General features: G+C 38.0%; 1 protein-coding gene and 1 long non-coding RNA gene across 2 annotated transcripts in view; one reads left to right on the plus strand and one right to left on the minus strand.

The window, feature by feature from the left end:
* Positions 1-24,122, plus strand: LOC130929553 (cysteine/serine-rich nuclear protein 1-like). The gene is made up of 5 exons (XM_057856785.1): positions 1-153; positions 8,949-9,155; positions 15,901-16,154; positions 16,239-16,532; positions 21,598-24,122. The coding sequence occupies exons 2-5, from the start codon at positions 8,954-8,956 to the stop codon at positions 22,522-22,524; spliced, it is 1,677 nt and encodes a 558-aa protein (XP_057712768.1). The 5' UTR covers positions 1-153; positions 8,949-8,953; the 3' UTR covers positions 22,525-24,122.
* LOC130929555 (uncharacterized) overlaps positions 19,465-24,713 on the minus strand; it is a 15,842-nt gene continuing 10,593 nt past the window's right edge. Inside the window, exons 2-3 of the long non-coding RNA XR_009066918.1 lie at positions 21,882-22,015; positions 19,465-21,796 (exon numbers count right to left, since the gene is read on the minus strand). This is a non-coding gene — a long non-coding RNA (uncharacterized LOC130929555). The remainder of the gene's footprint in view (positions 21,797-21,881; positions 22,016-24,713) is intronic.

Raw genomic sequence — 24,713 nt, forward strand, 5'->3', positions numbered from 1 at the left:
CGTTCACGCTGACTGCCTGCCTGTATCTGCTGCTACTACAGTGAAACATTAGCTTCACACAAACACACACGAGAGGCGCAGCTGTCTGCAAGAGATCGGCAACTCTACAATAGACAACCTTTTTTTCGTCATTATGCTGCCTCTGAAATTGTGGTGAGTATTTTGTTTAAAAGTCACGTACTGTATGTTTGAACTGCCTGGCGGTTTTGCTCTTTTATGTTTAATTTTTTTTTTAATTATTATTATTATTATTATTACATCATTATTAAACTACAGTATAGTACCGCACAAATTACCAATATTATAAAAGGAAATCTGGCAAAATTCGTAATTTTTTGATAGAGTGACATTATTTGGACCAGCGACTCTGCTTCAGGCACAAGTTTGAAACATGCCAATCAACGTGTGTGTAGTTCAGAAAGCCAGAACAGTGTTGTCATTGTAACTGACATTTCTCTGCAAGGGGTTAAGGGGTCAGACGCATAGTGACTGTTATTATAGTGTTGCAGGAAACGACCCCTCCAGTCAAAACTCACAATATTTCTGTAAGTGCAGCACAGTGGCTTTTTGTGCATGCTGTTGTACTGTTACACTTTGAATAAACACCCTCATTGGCAAGTGTGGGTCCCCTCCAGCTTGCTTGTGCTTGGGCCTTTAAATAATAGATGTGCTCCCAGTGAATACCACAGTATCTTTCTGATCCAAGAGACTGTACTAAATACATTAAGTGTGATGGTAAATGGGTGGGAAAAGGCAGTGAGTCATTTGTCTACCGAGGCATCTGGATACTGCCTGAATGCTGCTTCTTGTTTTATTGCAAATTTGTTGTTTGAGCGACACACACATGCACACACACATAAACATAGTGGATGGCTGTGTTAGTTGAGGATTGTGGGGAAAGCAACCTGTCAGCTCAGATCAAGTAGAAGCTGTGCTTATTTGGTATATGGTTGAATACCCTAACGTGAAGTGTTTTACATTTTAAACTTCCTGAATCTTGAATATTTGTTTGATACCACACAGACTATGAAAGCTGGAATTGTAATCGTTGACTTACTTGCTGATCAGCAGCCTGCCTCATTCAGAATATGTCATATTTGGGTGGATTTGCCATTTATTTTCAATTAGGGGAAAACTTGGTTGCTTGTCCCATGGGTTGGTTGCCACCGTTGTTACAGCTTCACCACCAGAGGGCAGTGTTGCCCAATATCAGTTTTGAAATGATAAAAATTGTGCCCAGAAAAAAAAATACCGGTAAATTGCTTTCACTGTACAGTGCAGTGCTCCTCAATTATTTTCTGTTGCCCCCCCACCCCAGGAAGACGTAAATATTTTGCATCCCCCCAAACTCTCCGCCACCACTGTAAATAGTATCATTTGTCTATAGAATTACTACTATAAGTACATACACCTCTGCCAAACACTGTGTCATTTTTTCTATTAAAGAAAAAAAGTAACATATATCAACTTACAATAAAGTTCGCCTTCATTAACATTGTTTTGTTTGTAACAGAAAAGACTTAAAGTGCATCAATTTGCCTGAATTTAATAAAAAAAAGAAAGAAACATTACATCCAAACTAAAAACACACTCACATACTTTTTTGTATATATTTTTTGACCATTTCATACTGGAAAAAAATGTTATGAAATCAATAAATAATAATAAATTCAAATTGATTAGCAACATAAGGACAGTATGCCAAAAAATTTGACCGAAAAAAACAAAACTGAATAGAAGTAAAACGACAGGGTCATTGAACAGAGGGACAGTTTGTATTTTTGCTGCTCGCAGTATCAGCTCCTTTGCAATGTTTGCAATGGTGTGGGGTTATTTTGCACTGAGCATGCTAACAGTGCTCACTGATTTACTGATGTAACACTGACAAAGCGGGACGATTGTTGTCAATATTTGTCACGTCTTCGGCGAAAAACAATCAAGCGGCTTATCAATGAGATTGGGGTCTCATATCTTTTAAGTGACGTCTTAATTGATTTGACTTTCCGCTGCCCGCTACAAACATTTTTAGACACAGTAAACAGAGTGGTCTTTCCTCGTCTCCCACTGTATTAAAAGTCAAATCCAAACAGCCCGAAAACAGCGTATTCTTGGCGGCCGGGATAGAACCGGAGGTGAGTGCGGTCGTCGTGACAAACCCAAGCCGAAAATGGCACTTCTCGGGCGGACATGTGAGAACCGGAGAATACAGTGGGTCGCCCCGTGAGCCTGGCCGGAAAACGGCGCACAGCTCTTCATAGCTCTATCCTCTTGTTTGCTTTAAAAATATTGCGCACACTCTGAAAATGAGAGCACCACTGCCAACCACTGAGTGGATGTGATAGTACACTTTGTTCTAGTACGGCAAAAAAAGTATGTTCCCAGAGGTCACGAGTGCCACCCCCGGCATTGCTCTATCACTATTTGAGAAGTACAGGTATAGTGACACATCACTTATATGTAGGGGTCTCTAACCGGTTCTCAGTGTGCCCCAGTGGATGCAGGTTTTTATTCCAACTGAAAAAGAGGACACCTTTTCACCAATCTGGTGGTCCTATTATCACGCCGGCCTACTCAATCACGTGACTTCTTTAAAGCGCCGAAAAAATAAGCTGTGTCTGCTGCCATCAACATTACTAAAAGTCGCAGGCTCTCCCAGTTTTTGCGTGGCACCGATAGACCACAGTAAAACCGGAGATATGATCGTTTTAATTTCATGGTACAAAATATGTTTTCTCCACTCATGCTCTTTGGACAAGTGATGTTTCATTTCTGTAGATTTTTTTGTCAGCATTTAATGATTTTTGTATGTTTTCTTGCCCTAATATGGTCATGTAATAGGTTTAATTACAGTATAAAAATAGCAAGTCATATAGATGAGGTTGTGCTGAGAAAAAATATACCATTATAAAAAAAAAAAAAAAACAGACATTTTAAGCAGTTACTCGTTACTTGAGTATTCTTTACACCAAATACTTTTTACTTGTACTTGAGTAATTTTTAGGATGACTACTTTTACTTTTAATTCAAAGTAACGCTACTCTTACTTGAGTAATATTTTTGGCTACCCTACCCACCTCTTTCAGTTTGAGACCTCTGAGGTGAGAGGCAATTATATTTTTATGGTCCATTTAAAAAATTTAAGCTCTTCACTATTCTTTTTTGGGGCTTTTACACAATAGCTTTCTAGTTATAAAAGTGTTACCATTACCGTTAATATTAGCTTAAATTCACATACAGTAGCTTCTCAGTTGCTTGCTAGCTGTTAGTTTAGCTTTTATCCAAAAACATCAGATGGGGTTGGTTGTCACAGCCATTTCAAAGCAATTTCTCTGTGCCCTGTACTGTAAAAATCCTTTAAACAGTTGATGGTGTGACAAACATCCCTAAAGTTTTGGCCTGTCTTTATTTGATAATAAGTCACAGTACAGAAATACTGTAGTTGAAAAATGCAAAGGATGTCAGATCCAGGCGAAGATGTTAAGCTTCCCAGTAATAAATGAATGGCTCTTCTAAGATCTGTTAATGGAAAGATATTCATGAAAGAGTAAAAAATTTAACAATTAACCCCATTCTCCCCTACTATATTGAATCAAAGACAGTGTTATTCCAGTTAGATAAAAGTGCCTTTTACTGCCATTATTTGATCCTTTGAAATCAGTCACATTATAGCCGTGAGATGCCATTAATGCCTTCCAAAAGTAAAAGTTAACCCATTCTACAAACTGACTTTATAAAAATTGCAAGCACTGCCATTTCATTATGTGCTACTTGTAACAAGTAGCCTTGAAAAACCGTCATATGATTTTACTTTTGTCTTTGGATAAATCTTCAACATTGACGTCACCAAAGTAGCAGCTTCTTAACCCCCACCAGTCCCTCCCATTCCCCCCCATTGTCTTCACCACAAACACGAAGAATCATTGGAATGTTAATGTTATGCTGCCCGGAAAAGAAAGGCGCTCATAATTTTTTGTGTCAAATTGACTTCAATCATCTGTTTATTGGACAATTTCTGTTCAATGTCATCATCAGGATAAGTGTTATCGATATGCTTTTTCTTAAAGCAACACTAGGTGACTTTTCAGTTTTGGTCGATTTTAGCGACGCTGGTGGACAAAAGCGGTAGTGTTTTGCCTTAAGGAAGACTGCATTTTCTATGAGGACCAGCGCACACCCGCACAGTGTCGTAAAATCATGATCTCCCGGTCGCCTGCAGATGGATTAAACAACATTTTTGTTTCCAGCGGCTGAGTGAAGGATAAATAGTAATAAGGTAATAAATCCAGATGTGGCTAAACAATAGCATATGACGGTTAGCAACCGGTTAGCAAGCTTAGTGTGGCTTATCCCCCCCACCCTCCACCTCCAGGAGTTTGTCATGCGAGCGAGTAAAAGCAGGGCCAATGTTTATTCTTTATTATCCTTTTATCCCTGGTAGCTTTTCTTTTATTTTTCACTCGGACAAAACTTTTTGTCTTTTTTTCCCTCTGCCTTCTTTGCAGAATTCGCTCAAAAGCGGTCGCATCGACTTCCGTCTTATAGTAAAAACAGTCTTACTCCGCTACTTTGGGCTACACAAGTCTCGTTACATTTTTCCTGTTTATTCTACATATTAGATTTATTATTTTTTTGCCAGCGATGCCAAGGGTAGCATTACCAATTTCACCAATGAGACGTCGCAACCATAATCACATGACTCCATTACACCAATCAGACACAAGCTTGCCGTTATATGATCACGCCAGCCTGCTCAATCACGTAAAAAAGTGAGTATTTGACATAGAGCGCGGCCCTCAACATGACTCGAAAGCGCAGATTTAAACCTCTCCCCCATTTTTATTCGACACCGATTGACCACGGAAATGATCCTTTTAATTTCATAATACTGTAGTAACTATGAAGGAACTACAGTGTTCATTATTCAAACTAGGAACTATTTTCTCCACTAGCGAGCACTCATGCTCTTTGGATGAATAATTCTTCATTTCTATCTTTTTTTTTTCTCTCTTGCCGGAATTCAATGATTTAAAAAATTTTTTTTTTGTATTTCTTCGGCTTAATGTGGTTATGTAATGGGTTATTCCACAGTATCATAACTAGAGCTGGGAATCTTTGGGCACCTAACGATTCGATTACGATTACGATTCAGATGGTCCGATTCGATTCTAAAACGATTATTGATGCACCCCCCCCCCTTTTTTTTTTTTTTTTTTTTTTAATATTTTGTACATTTGTTCCAAAATTGTTCAAAAATACTCTCAGGCTAAACCAAACTACTATTTCAGTATCAAGTTAACATATAGCAGTAAACAAATATACAAAAATAACAGTAAATAAAAAAACTCCAGTCCCCATTCTGTATCAGCAGCTTTAAACTACATTCAATTAATTTAATGTTGTGAATCAACCGTTAAAGTTGTTAAAATTGCTCCCGTTAATCCATAATTTCCGTTTTGTCAACTTTCGACATGTGAAAGTTTTAAAACTATTTTAAAGATAGATTCAAGTCAATATTTTATCGATTTAGGAGTATTTTAGATAAAAAGTTAATTAGGTTTTTGGAAGGTTCGCTACAACAGCCTTGCAGAGAAGTGTACTGCTTTAAGATGGCGGCCGTTTACTACGTTTGCATCTAGCTTTTTGTAGATGTGCTGCAAACGCTACCGCTACCATAGTGCATCTAGTCTTATATAAATGATATCTACCGTAACATTATGTGGATGACGTACTTTTGTAGCAGCTTCAGGTATGTTGTTGTGTTTTTTTTATCTCGTGGCATGAGTTGAGCTAGAGCCGTGAGTTGAGCATTGGCATTACCCGAGGGGCCGGGTAATGAGAAGCATGATGTTTAGCTACTCTCGCTCCGTTGCTCATTGACCGCGCAGCGCGCTGAGTGTGTTGTACTTCCGCTTTACTTGGCATATTTCAATAATCGGAATTTGGATGTTTGTGAATCGTTCTCGAATCTTCCACGGCCGAATCGCGAATAATCTAAGAATCGGAAATTTTGCACACCTCTAATCATAACAACAGTTCATATAGATAAGTTAGTGCTGAGAGAAAAAAAAATTCCATTGTTTAAAAAAAAAAAAAAAAAAGAAAAATAAGCAGTTACTCACAATGTTACTCATTACTTCAGTATTCTTTTCACTGGATACTTTTTTACTTCTACTTGAGTACATTCATTGGATGACTACTTTTACTTCAGTGATATTATTTTGAAGTAACGCTACTCTTACTTTAGTAAAATTTTTGGTTACCCTCACCACCTCTGGTTATATGAGTAAAGTAAGTCAACTCAAAAGTGCAGGTGTATCAAATCCATCTTTGTTGCGGCCACATTGTAGTTACAGTTTCCTTTGGCAGTCCGTTTTGTCTACCATAAATGCATGATGGCCACATTTTATTATATACAGTATACGCAAGAAATTGAATGATACCCAGGGACTTTTTTTTTTTTTTGTAATTTAATGGCAATACCGGCCCTTAACCTTGAATTTTAAGACTGCCAGTATAAAATTTAGAAATCTAAATTGCCTTACTAAGTCCATCAGGTCGCGGGGGCAGCAGTTTCAGCAGTGAAGCACAAATTTCCCTCACCCCAGCAACTTCATCCAGCTCTTCTGAGGGGATCCCAAAGCATCCCCAGTCCAACTGGGAAACATCGTCTCCCCAGCGTGTCCTGTTCTGTAACTCAAACTGAACAGGAAGAGACCAATAAAATACCCCAAAATCAACAGGAAGTAACTGGAAATCAACAGGAAAATGACCTTAAATTGCAAGGCAAGGCAAATTTATTTATATAGCACAATTCAACACAAGGCAATTCAAAGTGCTTTACATCACATGAAGATCATAAAAATCACATTAAAATCAGTACAAAGTAAAAACAAAGACAATCAAAATAGGAAATAAAATTATTAGGGCTGTCAAAATTATCGCGTTAACGTGCGGTAATTAATTTTTTTAATTAATCACGTTAAAATATTTGACTCAATTAACGCACATGTCCCGCTCAGAAAGTATTCTGCCTTTTGGTAAGTTTTACAGCAAGGCTTTTTGTGCTGTCCAACAGTGAACTCTTGTGGTCGCTTTGCGACATGGTTTATTGTTTTCTTGCCAGTTCATTATGGCTGCACGACGTCTCGGGCTGATAATGTTGTGCTTATATGATCCTTGGACAAGATTTGTCCGTAAGTATGGTTGTTTTAAAGAATGTACATATTATGTTAGTAAGCGAAATGTTATATTTTTGGATGAGACGCTTTTTGTTTATGTTTAGTGAACCTCTATAGCGTGCTAAGCTAACGTTGTTGCTAATGCAATGCCTGTGTACTTTTTTTTTTTGTAGTTTTACGACGGTCTAAAGAGGACAATGGTTTGAGGCCATTTTATTAATAAAGCAGATGAAAAAGGAAGAAGTCTAATTATTAAGGCGTCGTTCACTAGCTGTCTAGCTTTGGAAAAAGTAGACGCTTCGGAGTGAGGACAGCATAGATAGATTTAAATGACAGTAGAGTGAAATGCCCACTACAGTCCTTATGTACCGTATGTTGAATGTATATATATCCATCTTGTGTCTTATCTTTCCATTCCAACAATTTATTTTACAGAATATATATATGATTTACAGAAAAATATGGCATATTTTATAGATGGTTTGAATTGCGATTAATTGCGATTAATTACGATTAATTTTTAAGCTGTAATTAACTCGATTAAAAATTTTAATCGTTTGACAGCCCTAAAAATGATACATAAAAATCACATTTAATCACAAATAGAATAAAAGAATAAAACAAAAACTACTACTAATAATTGAAATCAGCAATGGAGATAAGCACAAGAGGAATTGAAAGCAAATAGATTGACATATATAGACAGTTATAGATATGCAGTGTTAAACAAAAGCGTTTTTAGCCCTGATTTAAAGGAGCTAACAGTTTGAGCATACTTCAGACCTTCAAGTAACGTGTTCCAGAGGTGAGGAGCATAATAACTAAATGCTGCCTCACCCTGCTTGGTTCTTGTTCTTGGAACATACAGGAGACCGGTTCCATACAACCTTAGGGGTCTAGATGTTTCATAGGAATCTAACAAATCAAGCATGTATTTTGGTCCAAGGCCATTAAGTGTTTTGTAGACGAGAAGGAGTACTTTATAGTCTATCCTTTGACTCACTGGAAGCTAATGTAACGATTTCAAAACTGGTGTAATGTGGTCCAGTTTCCATGTATTTTTGAGGACGCTGGCTGCAGCATTCTGTACTAGCTGCAGCTTCCTGACTGATTTTTTATCAAGACCTGTAAATATACCATTGCAGCAGTCCAATCTGCTGAAAGTGAATGCATGCATAAGTTTTTCCATGTCTTGTTGAGTCAGAAGCCCCTTAATTGTGGCTATATTTTTTAGGTGGTAATAAGCAGATTTAGTGACGAACTTTAGATGGCTATCAAATTTTAGGTCTGAGTCAATAATTACGCCAAGGTTTCTGACTTGATTTGTAGCTGTAAGTGACATTGTGCTAAGGTGCCTGCTTATCTTTGACCTTTCCTGTTTTGGCCCAAAATTACCTCATTGCCTGGCATTGGCTGCCACTACCGACGTTGAAACGGATTGGACGTCTACAAGTGATAAACTCATTCCAATTCACAGCAGAAGCTTGTTTATCTGTTTATTAGTTGTTTGAAGAATATCCTAGAAGGATTTCCTGACCAATGTATCGATAATCGTTGTATCGCCATATCGTCAGATCATCGTTATCGTGAGCTTTGTATCGCAAATCGAATCGTATCTTGAGGTACCAAGAGGTTCCCACTCCTATTTCAGAGACCGACATAATGCACGAGATTCGCTTTCACGGGCCACACAAAATGATGTGGGGGGCCGGATCTGGCCACTGTGTTGTATATTTTTGTGTGTAAATGTGTAACTTTGTTTTCATGCAGAATGTATGTCAACCACCACCGTCAAAACAATGGCAGGTGTCCTGAAGCGGATGTTTGCAGCAGTTGAGGAAAACCCCACCTACTCTTATTCCTCTTTACCATCTCCTTCACCACCGTCTTCAGAGTGGGGGTCCTACAGGGAGAGCAATTCCCCCAAAATGTCAAATTTTACAGTTCACAGATCCTCTGCGACCACCAGTTTATCCAGTGAGTATCCAAACCGACAAGCCGTCTTTTCAAATACTGCAAGCTCCTTCCTTATCTGGCCACTTCCCATTAATGTTTTATACGTGTCTCTTATCACCCTGAAGCAGCACGATTATGACTTGCTGATATGAAAATGCAAACCTCAGGGCTGTTTTTGATAATGTACGGAGACATTTTCACCTCACGACTTTCTGTCTGCTTGTGCAGAAATTCATTTGCATGAGCATTAGGATAATGTGGAATGTATTTAACCATTAAAAAGTCAAAAATGTTGTTAGTTAAGTTGCAAATTGTTTTACTTAAGAGTTGTCCGATAATAACTTCTTGACCGATAAGCGATATTCCGATATTGTCCAACTCTAAAAATCCGATACTGATATCAAACGGATACCAATTTGTGTGGTCGTGCACTTTACGTGGTATTGCTACAGTGAGGCAAATAAGTATTTAGTCAACCACTAACTGTGCAAGTTCTCCCACTTGAAAATATTAGAGAGGCATGTAATTGTCAACATGGGTAAACCTCAACCATGAGAGACAGAATGTGGAAAAAAACACATTGTTTGGTTTTTAAAGAATTTATTTGCAAATCATGGTGGAAAATAAGTATTTGGTCAATACCAAAAGTTAATCTCAATACTTTGTTATGTACCTTTTGTTGGCAATAACGGAGGCCAAACGTTTTCTGTAACTCTTCACAAGCTTTTCACACACTGTTTCTGGTATTTTGAGCAAAAATCCCAGAACCACATGGTGGGACCTAGAGAATGACCTACAGAGAGCTGGGACCACAGTAACAAAGGCTACTATCTGTAACACAATGCACCGCCAGGGACTCAAATCCTGCACTGCCAGACGTGTCCCCCTGCTGAAGCCAGTACACATCCAGACCCGTCTCCGTTTTCACTAGAGAGCATTTGGATGATCCAGAAGAGGAATTGGAGAATGTGTTATGGTCAGATGAAACCAAAATAGAACTTTTTGGTAGAAACACAGGTTCTCGTGTTTGGAGGAGAAAGAATACTGAATTGCATCCAAAGAATACCCTACCCACTGTGAAGCATGGGTGTGGAAACATCATGCTTTGGGGCTGTTTTTCTGCAAAGGGACCAGGACGACTGATCTGTGTAAAGGAAAGAATAAATGGGGGCATGTATCGAGAGATTTTGAGTGAACATCTCCTTCCATCAGCAAGGGCATTGAAGATGAGACGTGGCTGGGTCTTTCAGCATGACAATGATCCCGAGCACACAGCCAGGGCAACAAAGGAGTGGCTTCGTAAGAAGCATTTCAAGGTCCTGGAGTGGCCTAGCCAGTCTCCAGATCTCAACCCCATAGAAAATCTGTGGAGGGAGTTGAAAGTCCGTGTTGCCCAACAACAGCCCCAAAACCTCACTGCTCTAGAGGAGATCTGCATGGAGGAATGGGCCAAAATACCAGCAACAGTGTGTGAAAAGCTTGTGAAGAGTTACAGAAAACGTTTGGCCTCCGTTATTGCCAAAAAAGGGTACATAACAAAGCGTTGAGATGAACTTTTGCTATTGACCAAATACTTATTTTCCACCATGATTTGCAAATACATTCTTTAAAAATCAAACAATGTGATTTTGTTTTTTTCCCCCACATTCTGTGTCTCATGGTTGAGGTTTACTCATGTTCACAATTATAGGCCTCTCTAATATGTATTTTCAAGTGGGAGAACTTGCACAATTAGTGGTTGACTAAATACTTATTTGCCCCACTGTATATGTAATGAGTTTATAATTCATTATTTTTCAATTTGTTGTTTAATTTTTGCACCATGAATGGAAATCATCTGCTCACATAACAAATCCTAAGCATCTTTGGTTGGAGACATCTAATGAAGTGAAGGCTACTACATTCGCTTTGAGGGCACTATGCATTTTGGCCAAAACTGATATTGATGCTTTCTGATATCATTATAAAATGCTTTTGTCGGCCGATATTATTGGCTACCGGATAATATCGGACAACCTTAGTTTTAATTGTTCAATGAATCTGTCAGCGTGATGCTTTACGAAAATGTTTCATGCCTGTTTTTAAAGCTGTTATGAAGTCTCCCAACTGAGTCACGGTGTAAAGAGGGGCCCAGTGCAGAGCACGCTTTTTAGAAATGCAGACACAGCCTGAGATTAGCTTAGTCAGCTGGCTTCACTTGTTTACTGACTAGTGGGAAAAGCGTTCATCCTCAATTATGTGTGAAGGTCAGAAAATCTTTTTGAAAACAAACTGTTAGATAAAGCTGTATAATGATGCATTAACTAATTGATTTGAGGTTTCTATCATGTGTTGTTTAATTTTGTCCCTGCGATTTTTTTTGGGTTGCTGCAACAAATTCCTTAGCAGGAATTTGCTATCAACTCAAACCACATGTTGTCAATTTGGCCACCCAGGGCCCTCAACAGCAAATTTTCGTCACAAATCAAAATTCACATCAAGTCTCCTAAGACTCTCTAGTTTAAGAGGTGGCGGGACAAGATTATTCAAAACTTGGTCTAATTTGCAGTTTAAATGTATTTTTATTTGTTGCCTGGAAATTGATATTTTGAAAATTGTTTTGACAATTTTTCACATGCCTGACAGATACTCTATCGTGCACCTTTATAAAAAATGCTATTACCTTTTAGCATGATGTATTCATTTCATCACTCCTTCTAATCAACTGCATGAATCGGGAACAAGGCAAGGCAAGGCAAAGCACAATTCAACACAAGGCAATTCAAAGTGCTTTACATCAGATGAAAGATGAAGAGCATAAAAATCACATTTAAATCAATACAACGTAAAAACCAAGACAAAAAAAATCGCATTTAATCACAAATAGAATAAAAATAAATAAATAAAAATAAAACAAAAATATAACAAAAACTACTACTACTAATAATAATTCAAATCAGCAATGGAGATAAGCACAAGAGGAATAGAAAGCAGGTAGATTGAAATATATAGCCAGTTATGGATATGCAGTGCTAAACAAAAGCGTTTTTAGCCCTGATTTAAAAGAGCTAACAGTTTGAGCATACTTCAGACGTTCAGGTAACTTGTTCCAGAGGTGAGGAGCACAATAACTAAATGCTGCCTCACCCTGCTTGGTTCTTGTTCTTGGAATATGCAGAAGACCGGTTCCAGACGACCTTAGGGGTCTAGATGTCTCATAGGAATCTAACAAGTCAAGCATGCATTTTGGTCCAAGGCTATTAAGTGTTTTGTAGACGAGCAGTAGTATTTTATAGTCTATCCTTTGACTCACTGGAAGCCAGTGTAGCGATTTCAAAACCGGTGTAATGTGGTCCAGCTTCCTTGTATTTGTGAGGACTCTGGCTGCAGCATTCTGTACTAGCTGCAGCTTCCTGACTGATTTTTTTATCAAGACCCGTAAATATACCGTTGCAATAGTCCAATCTGCTGAAAATGAATGCATGCATATGTTTTTCCATGTCTTGTTGAGTCAGAAGCCCCTTAATTCTGGTTATATTTTTTCGGTGGTAATAAGCGGATTTAGTGACGGACTTTAGATGGCTATCAAATTTTAGGTCTGAGTCAATAATTACGCCAAGGTTTCGGACTTGATTTGTAGCTGTAAGTGACATTGTGCTAAGTTGCCTGATTATCTTTGACCTTTCCTTTTTGGGCCCAAAAATGATCACCTCTGTCTTCTCCACATTTAACTGGAGAAAATTCTGGCACATCCATTCATTGATTTGATGAATGCATTTACTCAGGGAGACTAAGGGACTATAATCATGTGGGGACACAGAAATGTACAGTTGTGTGTCATCTGCATAGGCGTGATAGGAGATGTCATACTGTTCCAACAAGAAGAATGTAAAAATGTAAAAAGATTTACAAGCTATTAACTTGTAATTTTTCAGTTTGAAGATGTTCGTGGACACAACTTTAAATGAAAATGTGATCAAGGAATGGGTCATTACAGAGTTGGACCACATTTTGGATTCAACATTCTTAAGAAATAAGCCTTTACCCCAGTTTTTTGTTGTTGTTGTTTTTAGTAGTAATAGGTACGGTTTACTTATCGAAGGCTTGATTGGTTCAGTTTATAGATCAGTAATATATCTTTTTATTACATGATTTATTTGAGGAAAAAAAATACAAATATGTAATTTTATGGGGAACTCCAAACTATATATTTTCAAGCATTCTTTTCTTGGTATATAGATTTTTAATCTCAAGACAAGTACATTTACTTAGAAACTGCAGAAATCTTTATTATTATTAATGTGGTTTATTTAAAGCAGGGGTGCTCAAGTCCGGTCCTCGAGAGCCCCTATCCAGCTTGTTTTCCATGTCTCCCTCCTTGAACACACCTGAATCAAATGATCAGCTCATCAGTAAGCTCTGCAGGAGCCTGATAATGATCCTGATTATTTGAATCAGGTGTGTTGGAGGAGGGAGAAATGGAAAACAAGCTGGATAGGGGCTCTCGAGGACTGGACTTTAGCACCCCTGATTTAAAGGGATCTTAGGGATAGAAAGACTTGTAGTTCTTAAAAGATAAACATTATTATGAGTTAAAATAATTTGATATTGAAACCCCTGTTGATGTTTTCATTTTTATACAATTTGTAAAATTAGTTTAACTAGTAGGTCGCCATTGTTGATGACGTCGCAGGGCAGTGACGTCACATGGTTACACTGCCGGGCTTCCAGAGTATAATAGCGACATAAACATGTCATCTGTTCAACCCTTTCAAATTCAACCCAAGAGGAACATTATTACATTCATGACCATGACAGCACTGTCGATATTGCACAAAACAAGCAGCAAATGCAAAATGAACAGGAAAGACTGGATGCGACGAGATGAGAGTAGGAACAAAAACAGTGCTCTGCCAAAATGTGCTACACCGGCGAAATGTCTACAAGAGGCGAATTTGACACTCAAAGTACTACCGTGCGCTTTCAGCTTGTTTTGTTTAGATTGCAACAGACAGAACATACTAAACATGCTTAAGAAAATACTTAAATGTAGTAATATCAAATGAGGGTAGTTTAAATATGCTACGTGACTAATGTGGTCACCAGATCAACAATCTGCTTTAAAGCTACAACTAGAAAACACATTTTTTTAAATTTGAGAGGAAAACATATGCAAAAAATATTTTGAGGCAATGACAAGGTAATAAAAGACTCAATAAAAATACAAATAATAAGTACTCGCCGCTTTTACCTGATGAGTACGTGTTGGACGTCTCTCCGCGTAGACGGAATTGCAGTCATCGTAGTAGTATTCATCGAGTGACCGTGACAATTAAAGAATATCGGAATCCCAATCGATCGGGTCCGATCACGTCATTTTCAAATTATCGGAATCGGCAAAAAAATATTGGACATGCCTTTTTTTTAATATATATTTTTTAATAAAATCGTTTTCTAAATGTATTTAACGTTACAGACAAAATGTCTTACACTCATCCAGAGTCTTTAGTTTTTGCTTAAAGTAGGGCTATCAAATTTATCGCGTTAACGGCGGTAAATAATTTTTTTTTTATTAATCATGTTAAAATATTTAACGCAATTAATACATGCGCTGCACGACCTACTCACGCATTGTTGCGTTCAATCTATAATGGCGCCGTTTTACCTATATATAGAGCTAAAAGGCAGCGTAAAATAAGTAGAGTGAATTTTGGCAGTCTTTGGAGCCTTTTTTTTTAATTGGCTAAAGCCTTACAATCCCTCTCTCAACAATTAGAAATATCGTGGGAAGCAATGTGGGGAAGCAAGGTAGTAGTTGATCTTTTTCTTAACACCCAACGCAGAGAAGATATATCAATTGGTGCCATTACGCACTGTCATGGTTGCACTCATCATGCATTTGGGCAGAACAGTTAAATGGCTACAGTATCATTTACTGAAAGCTCAACAAATACACTAGATGGCAATATTTAGTCACAATATACAAAGTCACATTTATCCTTTAAGAATTACAAGTCTTCCTATCTGTGGATCCCTCTCACAGAAAGAATGTTAATAATGTAAATGCCATCTTGAGGATTTATTGTCATAATAAACAAATACAGTACTTACAGTGGGGAGAACAAGTATTTGATACACTGACATTGTGAGTGTATTGTGAGTGTATCAAATACTTGTTCTCCCCACTGTATGTACTGTATGTTGAATGTATATATTCGTCCGAGTTATATTCATTTTTTTTTTTCTTAATGCATTGCCAAAATGTATATGATCGGGAAAAATTATCGGGAATGGTTGGAATTGAATCAGGAGCAAAAAAAAAGCAATCGGATCAGGAACTATCGGGATCGGCAGATACTCAAACTAAAACGATCGGGGTCGGATCGGGAGCAAAAAACATGATCGGAACAACCCTAGTGACAATCTATGTCATCACCCCGAGCGTCCATTGCGCGCTTAAAACATGGCGCCCTCCGTAGGTCAAAACATACCAAATATTATAGATTTTTAAATCAATGGCAATATTTTATGTTTCTAATAACATATTTTAGTAAAACATAACAATTGTGGCTTATTAGAGCCGACAAGTCTTTAAGTCAGAGGTTCCCTTTAAAATTTGAATGGGGAGACTCAAAATGTCCTATGATTCTGAAATGACCCCAATAATTTGGGGCTGGACCAGGTTGCTTTTTACATCAATGATCAAGGCATTAAAAAAAAAAAGAATGATAAAAGCAGAATAACACATGTTCATCTCCTCCTGGCCCTCTTTTTCATCCTCTCTCAGATGGGTCAATTGTGAAAAAGCCGAGGCGGGTAAAGAGTGTGCGTTTCGACCAAGTGGCTGTTTTCAGCTTCCCACGCTGCCAGGGCTTCACCAGTGTGCCAAGCCATGGTGGTGCCACCCTGGGGATGTTACGGCAGCACAGCGCGCTTCGCAGGTACACAGTAGCAGAGCATGCGTTGGAGCAAAGAAGCCGGCGTCGGCAGAGACACTTGCTCAGAATAAGAGAGGAGAAATTTGAACTATTGAAACACAATGTGAGTTCATTTACTTCTATCAGTATTCAAATTATCTTGTGCCTTCTCTACATTTTCTTACTTAATTTGTTTTTATTGTGGCAGATAACCAATCAGGTTGGCAGCCAACCAGGTCACCTTACAATAGACCAAGTTCCATCTGAGGACGTTGATGTCCACATCACTGATCATGAGCTGGAAGAGAAACACTTCTTGCAGCCATATTCGTCCAGGCAGAGGCAGGCTCTTCTCTTGGCGTCTGGGGTGAAGCGCATAGACAAGGAGGAGAAGAAACAGCTTCATAATCTGCGTCTGTCTAGGGAAGCTTGTGGATGTGACTGCCAAGGCTTTTGTGACCCCGAGACCTGTGCTTGCAGTTTGGCAGGCATCAAATGTCAGGTAAGATTCTCAGACAATATTGGCTAATGCGACACAATACTGACATCTTTTGGTAACTGGAGTAACTACATTAAAAAATACTTCCAAATAATTCATCTGCTCTGCGGCAAAAAAAAAAAACGGCAAAAAAAAAACAAAAACATCGGTCTCCGAGGACTGATTCGAAACATCCCTAGAAAATACTTAACAAATTTAATTTCACGGTATCACGGTATTGCAATTACAGCTCTAACATGTGTTACTTTGAGATATCTGGGTTAAAAAATAAATAAATAAAAATAACTTTTTTCCATTGAAAAGTCTTATTTTTCAAATTAGAACATGAGTATAATATTCAGTTAAAATCATTTTTAAAAAATAACAAAAAAATTCTTAATAACAATAAAATAAATGCTGTCCATTAGGGGTGCGCATCGGCACTGCCCTCACGATTCGATCGATTACGACTCGGAGGGCCACAATTCGATTCGGTTCGATTTGGCAATGCATCGCGATGCATTAAAGCCTGGGATGCAGGGTATTATTTTCCGTCGTTGACCGATTTTTTGAAACGGTGACGGAAAAAACCGAAGTCCATCAGTCATTTTGACAGGTTGCAATTCACACCCCAGACCACAGGGTGGCGAGTGAGCATATTAATTAGCTATTGTCTCTCTTGATGCATGACGTCGTTTGCCTTAGTCTGAAAAATGTCAAGGCAACTGAGTGTCCGAAGTTTCTTCAAAAAGCCCCAAAACGACGATGGTGTTGATAAAAGAGGTGAAAAAACAGGGACTGCACAAGCGGGCACGTAATTCAAGTCCATGCGCACCAGGAGGAAGGTGTGAAACTACGTTCAGGCCACAGTAGGTAAACTGTTAATTTCATTGTTCCATATGCTACATATGGTAGGCTACCTACCTACTGGGGCCACATTCAGTATTTTTTTTGTCACTGCGGAGAAAAAGTTACATATTCATCTGCTTGATGTGTGATGGCACGGTGTGGATTCTCTGTTAAGCTTGTTCGGACAGAATTTTAATTTAAAATGAATGAAAACTAAAATGTTAAGAGTCTTGTTAGCTCGAATTGCTGTGTCCAGCCGCTTTAGCTCTGCTGCTCTCTGTGAACTCTCTATTCAAGCCGGTGTAGGTGCACTATCCTATTCCCCTCACTATCCACTCGCGGGGGCCTGCGCTTGTCAGTGACGTTCCTTATTCTCGCTATATGTTTATACAACTTTAACATTTGTTAATAATACGCTCTGCGTGGAATATCATCCATAGCTTTTCCTTTTTAAATGGGCACTTTTAAGCGAACGTAAGAAGTAGCAACGGGAACATTTTTAAACAGGCATTTCACGGGACAGCATTTCCTCGGCCAATTATATAGCTTATATAGCGAGAGCGAGTGGATAGTGAGGGGAAGAGGATAGTGAACCTACACCGGAACGCGCGCGGCTCTTAAGTGTCTCTGTCACGTGACTGTGTCGTAGCCGCTAACGCGCTCGGCCAACATGGACACACAAGTACGGAAGGTGAATTATGCCAAACAAAGGGTCACCACAATGTCATTATCATCATTTTAAAAATTTAAGTGACGGGTAAAAATAGATTATGACCGGATTTTTATGACCCTGTCAGTCAAAATGACAGACAACGAAAAAGTCTAGCGCAACCTCTGCTGGGATGCATTAAAATTCTAAAGCAAAGCATATTTTTCGTGAATCACGAGGCAACACAAGCGGTCAGACATTAACCCTTTAACACCGAACGTGTCGGATGCGACACGTTTACGCATATCATCTTTGAAGCCCCGTAACGCTGTAATTACGTCACCCACGTTCCCCTAGTTGCTCTCGTTTGAAAGTACGGAAGTTGATGTCCACACCAGTTTTTATTTGAAGTCAATCGACAAAGTAAAACGGGAGATAATGTCATTTGAGTTTTATAGTTTTATTGCACTCATAAATATGCATTAAAACGCTGCATGGACCATGTGTCTATCTCCATATTTCCATCATTTCTTGTCCTTTTTTCAAAACCGAAAGCAGCACAAAAGACTACATAATCCAATAGCCGTTGTGATGTCAAGCTGGACGAACCTAATGTGAACATTTTTAATAAACGAGCGAGGTACCAACTAAGGGAAAGGAGACACGCGTAGCAAGCAACGGCCGGTTAGATTGAGCGAGCAACTTTGAAACGTGCCGAATGAATCGAAAACTAAATTTAGCACAAGCTAATGCATTATTTCATTAACTCAAGGAATAGGATGAGCTGTATTTGTCATTGTTTTCCTCGGATCTGTCGGCGTCTCGGCGAGTAGAAGTGACAGCAGCGCGCAAACGGTGGATGAGTAGGCTGTGTGACGTTGTATGTGACGCAGTTTAGTGACATGTTCAAAAACAAACTTTATTGAGTGCGCAAAAAAAAAAAAAAAAAAAACTATTGGGTCACATGCCTAAAAAAATGGAATTGAACTGAACAATGTGTCAATATTTTTAAAAATACTTTTTTTTCAATGTTTATCATTTTTTCTTCACTATGAATCTTTTCAATTTTTATATAGATGTGTGTTCGAGAAGCTTGATTTCATGTACATATATACCTTTGATAAGGTGATGGGTACAATACCTTAACTTCACAAAGAGATATCCTCCAAACCCTTTTTGTGTTGGATAATATGTATAATTTTTTTCTCACTATTTTGCACTGTATATAACATGTTTTGACCATAGTATGTGTGAAGGCCAAAAACGCCTATGACCGTAGCTGCTGTTTGTGTTGAATTTTCAAACATAAAACTATTCAATCTTATTTTTTTTCTATTGAATGTTTATCCTAGCAAGTTAAATAAATATTATCAAGCTTCAAAACGGTTGGTCGAGCATGTTTGGTTGTCAGTGGGACTTCAACATTACAAATTTTGAAAAAAGGATTTGGGGATTTTTTTGTCTTTTTGGATCCAAAATGTGGATTAAAGTTGGTCAGTGAAGAAAACAACAGTTTGGACATGAAGTTCAAGGTATCCTGAAAAAGGGACCCAACTTGGCCATTGTGAACAGTTTTTTCTTTGAAATAATAAAGGCAACATCAAAGGCATGCAAATTCGGCCAAAATAGGCTTAGGTGTTAAAGGGTTAAACAACTTTTTATTGGCTTTTGTGTCATCCCTGGTTGAAGTCAAATGAAAATACTTTCAGATATACAGTATATATATTAAAAAAAAAATTTTTTTTTAAATCACAGCATTTAATTAGTGCTTTGATTGAGACCAGGGCTTTCTCTTTTTTTTACACACAGTAGCAGCCTTTCACACAGTGCAACATCTAAACTCCAGTGCAAAATCAGTAATAACAGTCACTGTATTTTAGTCAAAACGACCCATCAATAAAAATATTAAAGTAAATATTAAAGAAAGCGACAAAGAAAATATTGTAGTGCAGAAGCATCTTTATCGCAATATCAATCCAGGGATCAGTTCAGTTGCAAACAAAACATCAACTAAATTGCAATGTAGAACAAAAGTAAAATGCAGGCCTAGCCCACTATATATGTGCAATAAACTTAGAAATGCAATCAGTAACTACCACATAACAATAAAAAATAATGAATTAAAATGAAGTGTAGCAGCATTTTAGCAGCCATAACAATCTGTTTCAACATGAGGGAATATCAGTTTTTTGCAATCGAGAGAGCAGAGAGATAGTAGAGGTTAGATCGGGCCTAAAAAAATCCAGCCCGACCCGACACGGCCCGCTGGTATTGAAGCCCGACCCGGCCCGAGCCCGATCAATTAACTAGATTTGCAGGCCCGAATTGGAGTGACGCGGGGAAAAAAAACACAGCAGCAGCAATTTATTTTCATTTCTTCGAGTTGGCAGAAAAAAACGTTTCTTAATGTTTAAATATTCTACATATTTTTATGATCATTATAAAAGCATTTACACAACGAAATAACACAGGGAAAGTTTAAAAAAAACAAAAAAAAACATGCTGTTTTGCTGACACACAGAGAAGATTCAAAAGGATCACATTTGTGTTGCCTTTGTGTGCATAAAAAAAGTGGCTTTCGTAACAAATTCTCAGTTGGCAGAAAAAAAACCGCAAGTTTTCTTCATGTTTAAAAATCTACATATTTTTATGATCATTATAAAAGCATTTACACAACGAAATAACGCTGGGAAAGTTAAGGTGTACTCACTTTTGTGATACACTGTATATATAACCTGCCTACATTAATTTTCTTTTGATTTGGCCTTAAACATTGTGTACTTATTTTTGGTGCAAAAATCAAATTTTTGAGACGTCCACTGATTAGCACTGTTATGTCAGGCAAATGTCTGTGTTGTAATGCTAATGGTTCACTATAGTGTTGCTAGCATTGTACTGTATTTGACAATTAGCCAAATACCTCGTCAAATCGGGGGAAACGGGTTCGTTTTCACCCTTTTGATAACACTACCACCAGTGGGGGGGTGCTACGCAATATCAATATTGAAACGATCAGAAATGCGCCAATACAAAAAGATCTACATTGTCGTTACTGTAGAGTTTCATATTACTATGAGGTAAGAGGCAATTAAATTTTTTTTAACTCCTTGCCTGCCATTGACAACGATAGGCATCCAATTCATTTCAACTGGAGGGACTGGCTGTGAATTCTCAAGTTGCACTGTCATTGACCAGGCTAGGCATCCAATTTAGTTTGACAGGGAGGGCTTTATTCCTCCCACCCATTTGTTTACATGTACATTTACAAAAAAAAAAAAGCAAAACGGGCAAAACAGTAGATATTCTGTATTTTTTTTTTTTATTTAAAAAAAAATCTTAAACTCTTTTTTCATTTATATTCACTTTAGATGTTTTTTGAGGGGGCAGGGGTGGCGGTAAATATTCTCAGATTTCTGTAGTCCTCAAACGTTCATTGAGAACTCTAGAAATGTTTTCTACATTTTATATTAGCACAAGGTTTACAGTCACTTGACACACAAAATGATGTTGCGGGCTGGATCTTTCCTCCGGGCATTGTGTTTGACATCTGTGATATAAGGCTCACCCTCGTGTGGTCCCTTTCCCCCACAGGTGGACCGCTTCAGCTTCCCGTGTGGATGCACTAAGGACGGCTGTGGAAATACCGAGGGACACCTCGAATTTGACTCCAAGCGTGTGCGGACCCACTACATCCACACCGTCATGCGACTCAATTTAGAGCAGCGACTGCGAACCGAAATGAACCTCTCAGAAGATGTTCTTAAGCCTGAAGATTTGAATGAAACCCATCCTGTAAAGAATGAAAAGTACAAAAGGTATTCATTTGATTTTTCAATGGAAGAAAATGTCACTCATACTGTTCCTACCAGCCCTACATTTAATTTCATCCCGGTGGTTGAAGAGAACAGCTGCAGTAGTGACATGACTGAATTTTCCAGCTCTTCTTTGGATTGCGATGAATGTCATCTCCCAGCCAATCACAAAGGAGCACCATGTGCTCTTAGAATCTCTGATAATGAAAATAATAATTACACCGTGTCTCACCAAGTGAGACTTTTGGCAGCCCCACTGACCGTGGACAGCGGCAACTGTGACTTGAACAGCACAAGTCCCGACAGAACGGGACTTCTTTCAGAAAACACATTCATTGACCATAAAAGCCCAGTCGCAGTGAGAGATTATCTTGATGAAAATGCGAACCAAGCAAAGGAGCCCTTTGACAATGAGGATTCCCTTGAAGGTTATCCAAACACTCCCTCGCCTTCACTGGACTATTCATCTAGCACTTACATGGACCCAAGTCTTTCTTCAGAATCCGACCTGGAGTTCTTTGATAGCGACTATCCCTCTGGGGCGCCGCACAGCTCGTTCAAAGAACACAGACACTCAGACAATTTTCATCACCTTCAGCTGATCAGCTCTGTTTATTTGCCACAGGTTGAATCAAGTACCTACCTCTTGGAGTCTCTGATTGGCCTGAGTGAGCCTATCTCAGGGCAGCCTCATGATCATCTTTGAAAGGAACTTATTGGTACATTTTTGATAAAATGAGTTGTTAATTTTATGTATTTTTTTCCTTGTATTAAAATTAGGGCTGTCAAACGATTAAAATTTTTAATCGAGTTAATTACAGCTTAAAAATGAATTAATCGTAATTAATCGCAATTAATCGCAACTCAAACCATCTATAAAATATGCCATATTTTTCTGTAAATTATATATATATTCTGTAAAATAATTTGTTGGAATGGAAAGATAAGACACAAGATAGATATATACATTCAACATACGGTAGATTGTAGTGGGCATTTCACTCTACTGTCATTTAAATCTGTCTATGCTGTCCTCACTCCGAAGCGTCTACTTTCTCCAAAGCTAGACAGCTAGTGAACGACGCCTTAATAATCAGACTTCTTCCTTTTTCATCTAATTTATTAATAAAATGGCCTCAAACCACTGTCCTCTTTAGACTGTAGTGAAACTACAAAAAAAAAAGTACACAAGCATTGCATTAGCAACAACGTTAGCTTAGCACGCTATACAGGTTCACTAAACATAAACAAAAAGCGTCTCATACAAAAAATATAACATTTCGCTTACTAACATAAAATGTACATTCTTTACAACAACCATACTTACGGACATATCTTGTCCAAGGATCATATAAGCACAACATTACAACGTAGGCGTCAGCCCGAGACGTCATGCAGCCATATTGAACTGGCAAGAAAGCAATAAACCATGTCGCAAAGCAACCACAAGAGTTCGCTGTTAGACAGCACAAAAAACCTTGCTGTAAAACTTACCAAAAGGCAGAATACTGTCTGAGCGGGACATGTGCGTTAATTGCGTCAAATATTTTAACGTGATTAATTTAAAAAATTAATTACCCCGCGTTAACGCGATAATTTTGACAGCCCTAATTAAAATGTAATTTTGTTTTTATCTACTGAGCTAATTTTTCATTTCACTTCTATATCTATGAGTAATGCCACTTTTTTTGACTGCAATTTAGTTTCCCTTTACCATCACTACAAAATATTGGATTGGATCATGCCATATCCTTTATTGTATGAACCACTCGGGGCATGAGCATCTGTCTTACAAAATAGAAAAGAATTATTATGACAATTGGTTGTATTATAAGCAGATAACTTATATGCAGTGTATGGAATACAGAAAAACAACTGTTTACGTTTGTGTCAAAGATGAGTCATTATCATGACTTTAATGAATTGTTCTTTACATGCCTTCCAATATATTTATGTACTGAAGTAATAAATGGAACTATTTATTTATCAAACCACCGGTCCAAAAGGTGTTGTATCTGTTACATTTCATGGTCACTCAAAAAGTCACAACAAAGATGTGAACGGCTCAAGTGGAGAGAAGAAAGCTGTTTTCTTTTTTTTTTTCAACTAGTTGACTATAATAGATAATACATTTTTAAAATACAAAACAAACACTAACCCTGATTTAAATATTACTTTTAAACATGTTACATTTTATTCACGTGTGGTTAAAAATTTCTCAACATATCAGCAATATGGCTGGTATGTACTTCGCTCTTATTTGGATGTTTTTATTTTAAAGTTTACCAGGGGTGTGTAGACTAACCAGAAATTGTACTCAAAAAAAGTAAAATTAGTCTTCCAAAGATTGTACTCAAGTACAAGTAAAAAAGTGTTCGGTGAAAAGAATACTCAAGTAATGTAACAGTTAACAGTAAATGATGTAATTGACTAAATTCAGTTTGGTTTTGTGACTGGAAGCCACGTAACAAACAATATAAGATTTGTTATTGATATTAAAGCAGTGATGTTTTCATCAACGATGACGAAAACGGAAATATTTCGTCTACAAACAGTTTTTTCATGACAATGACGAGATGATAATGTGCTTTGGGAGACTAAAACATAACGAGACAGATGCCAGTTATCGTCTGACGAGACGAGAACAAGACGAAAATGCGCGATTGTTTTCATCACGTATTCACAATGTGTGACATTTTATGTGTAGTTAGCCTGCATCGTAGCAGTGTCTGGTTGTGTCACTCTTGGCGTGCTGCGCCCCCCCACCCCCAGCTTTCCCGACTCACCAGTGTGTTGTCTCCAGTCTCCGTGCAGGCTTGCACACACGGTAAGATTTGTTTTCTTGGTCAGAGAGAATATGCAATGTTGCTTTACCCTTTAAAGGTCTATGCTGAG

The sequence above is a fragment of the Corythoichthys intestinalis genome, chromosome 14 (assembly GCF_030265065.1).
Source record: "Corythoichthys intestinalis isolate RoL2023-P3 chromosome 14, ASM3026506v1, whole genome shotgun sequence".
Taxonomy (NCBI): Eukaryota; Metazoa; Chordata; class Actinopteri; order Syngnathiformes; family Syngnathidae; genus Corythoichthys; species Corythoichthys intestinalis.